This window comes from Carica papaya, chromosome 5 (assembly GCF_054855325.1).
Source record: "Carica papaya isolate Zhongbai chromosome 5, ASM5485532v1, whole genome shotgun sequence".
NCBI lineage: Eukaryota > Viridiplantae > Streptophyta > Magnoliopsida > Brassicales > Caricaceae > Carica > Carica papaya.
Genome location: NC_142313.1, coordinates 44450376 through 44459148, shown reverse-complemented (window position 1 = coordinate 44459148; position 8773 = coordinate 44450376). Strand labels below are relative to the sequence as shown.

The 8773-nt window shown below is 34.5% G+C and overlaps 2 protein-coding genes and 1 non-coding gene across 3 annotated transcripts; 2 read left to right on the top strand and 1 right to left on the bottom strand.

The window, feature by feature from the left end:
• Nucleotides 1–156: 156 nt before the first annotated feature.
• Nucleotides 157–1604, top strand: LOC110810643 (uncharacterized). The gene is made up of 2 exons (XM_022036863.2): nt 157–367; nt 561–1604. The coding sequence occupies exons 1-2, from the start codon at nt 169–171 to the stop codon at nt 1466–1468; spliced, it is 1107 nt and encodes a 368-aa protein (XP_021892555.2). The 5' UTR covers nt 157–168; the 3' UTR covers nt 1469–1604.
• A 106-nt stretch (nt 1605–1710) lies between these two features.
• TRNAM-CAU (transfer RNA methionine (anticodon CAU)) lies at nt 1711–1794 on the top strand. The gene is given in 2 exon segments: nt 1711–1748; nt 1759–1794. It is a non-coding gene; the product is annotated as a tRNA-Met (tRNA).
• A 499-nt stretch (nt 1795–2293) lies between these two features.
• Nucleotides 2294–8123, bottom strand: LOC110810686 (5-methyltetrahydropteroyltriglutamate--homocysteine methyltransferase-like). Its single transcript, XM_022036928.2, has 12 exons — nt 7957–8123; nt 6629–6982; nt 6446–6533; nt 5697–5824; nt 5151–5542; nt 4894–5057; nt 4153–4233; nt 3893–4059; nt 3693–3798; nt 3341–3591; nt 3059–3260; nt 2294–2826 (listed from the first exon to the last, which is right to left on the bottom strand). The coding sequence occupies exons 1-12, from the start codon at nt 8067–8069 to the stop codon at nt 2458–2460; spliced, it is 2415 nt and encodes an 804-aa protein (XP_021892620.2). The 5' UTR covers nt 8070–8123; the 3' UTR covers nt 2294–2457.
• Between the last annotated feature and the right edge of the window lie 650 nt (nt 8124–8773).

Here is an 8773-nt window from a genome sequence, read left to right as displayed (position 1 = left end):
AGAGCACATATTCCAAGCCTTCAAATAACAAAAAGCCTAAACCTAAAGAAGAAGTAAAAAGCATAACCCTTAAGGCTCCTTTGATTCCCACTTCATGCATGTATACTTGTGTGGATACACATACATCATACATACATACATACATACATACATACATATATATATAACATGATCAAAGAACTCAAGAACCATCATTTTCACAGCTTGAAGATAGAAAGTGTAAAGATCAGAAGCAGAAACTTAAAAAGAGTAACAATGGAGAAGAACCAAGCTGCTGGTGCCGGAGAACATGTGTACGAAGATATCGAACCACTCGCTGAATGGGTTTCCGAGCCCGAATTCGACACCCTTATCGTCTACCTACCGGGTAATTCGACTAGGATACTTCAAATTCTATTTTTTTTTTTTAATAAAAAATTTTGGTACATTTTATATCAATTCATAATGTTTTAACAAAAATTTATAATTGTATAAAAATATTATATACAAGATAATAATAATTTTACGAAAATTTAAGATACAAAATTGTGGTAATTATGAATGTAATTTATATATAACAGGTTTCAAAAAGGAACAACTGAAGGTTCAAATGACCTCAACACATAAGTTGAGAGTTCTTGGGGAAAGACCAGTTGGGAGTGAAGATACCAAATGGATTAGATTCCGTAAGGAATTCCCTATTTCCCCAAACTACGACACCAACAACATCATCGCACGATTTGAAGGTGGGACCCTTTTCATCAAGCATCCCAAAATCAAGATCACATCAACGGCTGATAATAATAAGATCAACGGTGATCCTCGTCAACAGATTCCTGCACCTTCTGTATCGAATCAGAACTCGAAAACTCATGGCAATGCACAAACTCAACCCAGTACCGTAAATGAAAAGGAGAAGAAGACGACTCAGCAAACCAAAACCCAGAAAGCTAAAGAAAAAGCTCCGAAGACTTCAATGGCGATGGAGGAGAAACCGAGAAAAGATTCTGATCAGAAAGGTTCTGATAGGAAATATCAGGAGAATGATCAGAAGGGAATCGTGGGTTCTAATGGAAAAGAGCAGAGAAAGGAGAAAACCGCTCAAAGTTTCAAATCCAAGAACGAACAAGAACAGACTTCAAAGACCAGTATGGCCACGGAGGATGATCAGAAACCAGGAAAAACTGATCATGATGCTCCGAAGGAAAAATCTGACGTGGGTTCTGACGATGGTAAGCATGAGAATCAGAAGGTGACGGGGAATGAAAAAGGAAAGAGTACGGCCATTGATTCTGCAAGAAGTAGTGAGATTAACGGAAGGTCTAAGTTGAAGATGAAGGATGGAACAACTAGGGTTTTGCTTTGGGCGAGGGAGAGGAAGAACGGAAGGGAAGTGATGAATCTGGTTGTGGCTGTTTTATTGATAATGGTGATGGGGATATATGCTTGGAATGCTTTCAAGTCCATTCCAAAATCCGAAAATAATTAGTTTGTAAAGTTCTTCACCAGTTCATACAAGTTGCATTTTGCAAATATATATATATATATATATATATACACATACATACATATATATATATGTATATTTCAATAAAGAGTTTTATCCTATAATTTCTGCCGATAAATATCTGTCTAATGTTTCCCTTTTTCCAAGTAATTTGGTTCCATAAAATCCAGTATAATTGTCAGAAGCTATTACAATTATTATTAATTGCACGAGCAACCATCAACGGGGTGGTGGCGCAGTTGGCTAGCGCGTAGGTCTCATAGCTAAGAGTGATCCTGAGGTCGAGAGTTCGAGCCTCTCTCACCCCAATCATCTTTTTGTCTTATTATTGTCGGTCTTGGTTTAATCCCCCCACTTGTCACACTTATTTTTTATAATTTAATTTATATTATTTTTTATTAACTATGATCATGAAAATATTACATAAAAATAATATGTTAATATTAATTATAAATATATATAATGTAATGATAAAACTTTATATACTAGTATCTATTTAAATTTTAAAATAAAAAATAAAATTAATATAATAATATATATCATATCAGTCTATTTAAAAATTTGAAGTACAAGAATAGAATTTGATTTTCAATTAACTACAAATCATACACTATATAATTTTTAAACTTAAAAAATTTGATTATATACATAATAATCATCATCTATTCAAATTTAGATGAAAATTTTAATTTTTAGTTAATTATAAATTATACACTATAATTAATTTTTATGCATATTATATTTCCACAAATCGAATGAATTTTGGATGTTTAATTATCCTAATTGCATTAACGTTGTAAATCCAAATCAATCAGAAACCATTCTTCAAATTAAATTTTTTTAAAAAAATTCCAACAGAAACACAGCATATTGTAAAGAAACTTCTCTCAACAAAAACCCGACGTTATTAGAGATTTCACAGAGAGTCGCCGTGACCAGAGTTTTTTGCGGAACAACTTTATGTTGCTTTCTCATTTAGCGTTTGCCAGTTCGGTACGAATGAGCTTGGCAGCTGCAACCATGTTGCTGAGAGCAGGCTTGACTTCAGTGTACTTGCGAGTCTTGAGGCCGCAATCAGGGTTGACCCAGAGGATGTTAGTTTCAAGAACAGCAAGCATTTTGTTGATTCGGTCAGCAATTTCTTCCGTTGATGGAATTCTAGGCGAGTGAATGTCGTACACACCGGGACCAATCCCAGCACCATACTTCACTCCCTCCCTGAATACAGAAAGAAGCTTCTCGTCTGATCGGGAGTTCTCGATGGTGATCACATCAGCATCCATATTGATGATTGAGTGAATGATATCGTTGAAGTTTGAGTAGCACATATGGGTGTGGATCTGTTCAAGACATTTACTGTTTGATTACTACCCAATAATTTATAGAGTAATACTAAATTTACAAAGATTTATACAAGGAAAAAAGATCAGTTATAAAATAGTTTGACAGCAGAGACGGATAGTCAATATTCCGTAAACTAAATTTTTTCCTACGCAAGTCAACTACCATGCCAGCTAATGAAAAGATATGTGTAAAAGCCTTTAAAGCTGCAACTGCAATTAGCATTTGTACCTGAGTGGTGTTCTTGACACCACAATTTGTAATTCGGAAGGAGTGAACAGCCCAATCCAGGTAGAAAGCCTGCTCGGATTTCCTAAGGGGCAATCCTTCTCTCAAAGCAGCCTCGTCAATCTGGATAACAGTAATACCAGCCTTCTCAAGATCCTCAACCTCATCCTTAATTGCCAATGCAATCTGATAGCAAGTCTCATGTCTGATATAGGCCCAACAAATGTTAAAAACTAAATCCCAGTTCCTGAAAATTATGAAATCAATTTGGCCTTACTTCATTACCTAGGTTGATCATTTCTCACAAATGACCAGTTCAGAATCGTGACTGGACCGGTGAGCATGCCCTTCATAGGTCGTTTGGTCATGCTTTGGGCCATGGAAGACCAGAAAACAGTCATAGCCTTTGGCCTACTGACATCACCATAGATGATGGGAGGCTTAACACAACGAGATCCATAAGATTGGACCCATCCGTTCACGGTGAAGGCAAAGCCAGACAACTGCTCACCAAAGTACTCAACCATATCGTTTCTCTGAGAAGGCAAGACATTTGGGAAAAATTCAGGAGAATGAAGGCAAGAAAACATAGAGAGCTATTCCTTTTGTTCCCCAGTTTTTTCAGGTGGAAACTCACCTCTGGTTCCCCGTGCACCAAAACATCAATGTCAAGCTCTTCCTGGATCTGAACAACTTTGCGAATTTCCTCCTTGATGGCCTTGACATAATCATCTTCAGAAATTCTGATAACATAACACCATAATAAGTGTATATGATATGTTACGTCCACATATCATTATAAAGTCGGACAACACCGTCAAGAGAAAGAACAATTACTTCTTAGCCTTGTATTCCCTGCGCACTCTTCTGAGATCCATGGTCTGTGGGAAAGATCCAATGGTGGTTGTTGGAAGAATTGGAAGGTTCAACTCCTTCTGCTGGGCCTCTAGTCTGGCACTTACATTTGTGGCACGGCGGTGATCAGAATCCTTCAAAGCAGCAGCCTAAACAAGAAAGAGCGATGATTCCAGTATGAGCGGGAAGGAACTGAATTGAATGATAAAAATTGCAGTAATTAATTTCTGAAAATTACGTACAGCTTCCTGGACAGCCTCGTTAGTCACCCTTGGGGAGGATTTTCTTGAGGCATGAGCTGTAGAATTAGAAGCAAAAAAGGCCTGGAGAAGAAAGAATAGGAAAAAAGCTGCTTAGAAGTATCAAAGAGAAAGCCAGTAATTTGAAAGATGATCAATTCTCTAGTATTTAGATCTGAAATACGACACGAACAGTCAAGACATTCATATTAGCACACGTCATCTACAAATACACACACACATAAATACAGGTACTATGTATTTATGCATGATCATCTACAAATGTTGTTATTTTAAGAAATACAGACTCTGTCTGTTGCAAGAAAATGTTTTCTAGCTTTTATTTTCTAAGCTTATATGCATTTATGCATGCCTTTATTTATTGAAATATGTAAAAGTTGAATATTTGTAAAATATAAAGAACAAAAAAAAAGGTTTCTAGAAAATGTTAAAGACAACACTTCAACTTTTTATTTTTATCATAATTTTCACTATTGTTCTCTTTATTGTTAAGTAATTTATATAATTTTGTTAATGAAACACAGATTTAGAAAAATAAATACTAAAAAATGTTTTTTTGTACAATTGCAGCTGAATTTCTGGAATATAAATGAGTACACAAATTGATAAAGAGCTATTGTTTACTTCGTGCAATGTGGAAAAATAAGTTCCACAAGACTCTTTTGAATCCTACTTTTTAGATCTGAATGCTAGAAAGTAACATATAGATGCGTAAAGAAATACCTCATCCTTGTTCCCACATAATGCCCTGGCAAGAGCATTCACTTCAAGTACTTTTTGAGCAGCAAATGCAAGCCAGGACTTCAGCTCTTTGTCTAACTTGGTCTCATTAGATAGGTCCACTGCAGTGTGGAGTAGAGAGCAAGAAGTAGAGACCACAAGTTTGTCTACAAAAGGACAGGGATAGCACTCTGTAAATTTCACGCAAGAAAAAGAAAAAGGATCACAATCAGAAAAGATTATATTTAACATTTTATTACCTTTTCCAACAATGTCCTCTAGAGTTTTCAGATCACGGAGCGAGGAAGAAAGATTATTAGCCCAAACGTTTCTTCCATCAACTACTCCGGCAAAAAGGTATTTGCCCGATGGAAATCCAGCCTTTATTAATTCAAGGGTCTTTGTTCCACGAACTAAGTCAAATCCAAACCCACTAACACCCTTTAAAGAGGTTAGTATTTTAAATGCCTCAGAAGGAACATCAGCAAAGTATGTCTCAATAAGAACATTCAAACCAGATAAAGATGACTCAAGCTGTGAGTATGCATGACTAAATGCCTGCAATTGGTGGGCATCAAGATCCATCACAAGGGTAGGCTCATCAAACTGAATCCAGGATGCACCAGCCCCCTTCAGTTCGGCCATAACTTCCCTGCCAGGCAGTACTCATTAATGCCAATCACCAAGATATATACACCAACAAGCTATACAGTATGTGCAAGTGATTCGAATTCTACCCTAACCTATAGTTTGCTGATATATCAAAAAATGCTTAAGGGGAAAAACAAAAGAAAGAAGCTCCTTACTTGTAGACTGGAAGAATCTTGTCAATCAGGGAAAGAAGAGAAAAGGATTTCTCAACACCTTTTGCTGGTTTTGAGAGTATCAAATAAGATACAGGACCAATAAGTACAGGGACAGTATCAACTCCAAGCTGTAAAACAGAGCAGTTAAAAGACCATTAGTTAATCAAGAGACTGGTATAAAAATAACAATGTAATAACAGGAATCAGAAAACAAAGAATGATTTTCAACGCTGTATCAGATTATTAAAGGCTCCATAAATTGAACCATTTGAACTTTATGTAAGAAATAACCGTCTAAAATATCATCCTAGAAAAGACATAGACTTGAGTTGCTTAGAAGATACAACAGATTATGTTGTGTCCAGTAATTAAGAATTACCAATAATTCTCTCAATCTTGAAATAGAAAATAACTGCCTGAAATATAATCCTAGTGAAGATATAGACTCAAGGTCTTTGGAAGCTATAATCTATAGGAGGATCATTATGATTTCGTTTGGATTCCATTATCAGTTATGTTGTTGTTATAAGAAGAAGATCATGATCAGCCTGTTTTCTTCTTCACAGTTGCTTCAGCTTCATGTACATTTCATATTTTATCCAGGCTTCAGGCATTTATGAGAAGCTCAAAACTCTAATTGACCATCAAGGTATAAAGAGTTTCAAAAAATAGAAATGAAGAGAAAAATAAGAATAGAAATGAGCTCTCTTTCAAGAAGCATCAGTAGAAATGAAATCTAGAAAGCTTACAGATTTGGCTTCCTTGAATTCGTTGACAGCCTTGTGAGAAGCATAACAGAACTTGACATCTGGGCCCAACTCAGGAACAATGTAATGGCTATACCGAAAAAAGATTTGCATTGATCATTAGAGTAACAATAGCCAAATTTCTAAACTTGCTCAAAACATGAAGGAGGAGAATTAATCACTTACTAGTTGGTATCAAACCACTTGGTCATTTCCATAGCAGGTACAGAAGCGTTGCCCCTAGCCATTGAGAAATAAACATCGAACCCAATTTCATCACCTTTCCAACCATACCTTGGGGGCACAGCACCAAGCATTGTCGTGGCATCCAACACTTGGTCATAGTATGAAAAAGTGTTGCTAGGAATATACTTAATTCCAGCATCAACCATCTGCTTCCAAATGGATGCCCTCAGATCAGCTGCCACCTTTTGCAATTCCTCTGCGCTGCTTTTTCCATCCCAGAAGGATTCCAAGGCAAACTTGAGCTCTCTCTTGGGCCCCATGCGAGGATAGCCAACAATGTGGGAAGCCATTGCTCTATCATCCCATATGCACAATGACAAAGCTTAGACTCCATACATGATTAATACACAATTTAATGCATTTCTTTTCTCTTTTGTATTCAAGTTTACAACTAACAGAAGTAAGAACCAGCAAAAATTGTAGCCATGAAAACATGACACGAAGGAAATGAGCCCATCAGTTTATTAGAAGCCATCCAATCAACAGGCAGAAAAGCAAGCAAATAAATGAAACGGAATTTCCTAATTGACGTTAAAAAATTATTCAAATTAATTAACCTGTAAGCAGCTTTCAGAAATACTAAACAATAGTCAGATTAAAAGAATGTAACAAATCCAAACTGAAGTTTTAAGTTAGTAATATTAGAAATTAACCAAAAAATGAGAAAAAGTAGGAAATAAAAAATTGCCGGGAAACTGAGAGTACATTGAAATAATTTGGTGCAAATAAAAAAAAAAAAACCAGCAACTGATCTGCCATTCCAACACGTCAGAGCTACTGAAGTAAAAGCATCAACCACATGGCATGTGTCCTCACCAAACGGAAAACATAAGCGAAAAGCAATATCTACAACCATCGACAGTTGAATCAGGCAAAATAAGCTCGCCAGACTAACTCTATATCATATTAAGTGAAACTTCAAATTCTCTATATCTATCATGAAACAAACCAAAATAAAATCAATCCACCACCACGAGACCAACAAAACAACGTAAAATCACTGATCAAATAGTACGAGACAATAGCATCGCTGAACACAAAACATTCATTTCCATTTCCTCCCGTTCTGTCAACCAAACAATAAAATACACGCAGCACAGCGAACAAAAACGAAAACAAAAGCGCGGCATCAGTATCAGATCCATTAACAAGCGGTGTTAGCAAGCGCTGATCGATTCTTCACTAATCAATCAGTGGAAGAAATGAGGAGACGCAGATTAATAGAATTCGAACTAACAAAACAACGATAAAGAGATAATCAGAGGTACCTCGCGCGAATACTGAAGCTTAGGAAGGAAACACGTTTTGAGGAGAGAGTGAAGAAGGACGGAGGGTTTAGCGACGGGAAGAGGACGAGGTGGCGAAGAGAGACTCGGCTCATTTATATAGTGTTTGCTGGCTACAGCAGCGGCCTCGTTCTGATTTAGATTTAATCCGACGACTCCTGCATTTCCATTTTCTTTTTCCTTTTCTCGCGTACTGAAATTTTATTATAATATTAAATTGTAAATTAAAAAAATATATATATGAAAGTTCAAATTCTAAGGTTATACATAATATATAAAAAAAAAAAAACATTTTTTATTTTCTATTTTTTCAAAAAAATCGTCATTATTATAATATAATTATTTAAAATAAAAATAAAAATAAATTATTAAATTAATTCTCAAAATTTAACATTTACAATATTTTATATTTTATTTTTTTATAAATTTGATTTTTAATATAAATGTTTATTTTTTTTTAATTTTATCAGAAAAAAAAAAAGATTAAAATAGTTAGATAATATTTAAATATTTTTAAAAAATATAAAATAAATTTAACTAGTTAATTAAATTAATATATTAATAATAACAAAATATAACATTTTTACTAAATTAATTTGTAAAATAATTAAATATAATTTAATAATTTAATTATTTTATTAAAAATAGAAGTAAAATTAGTGTTCAAAAAATAAAAAATGTAAAAAATTAAATTATAACGAAAAAATATTAAAAATTGAATTATAATAAGTGTCATATATAAATAATTAATTTAATATTTTAAAATAAAAATAAAATATTTTAATATTATTTTTTAACT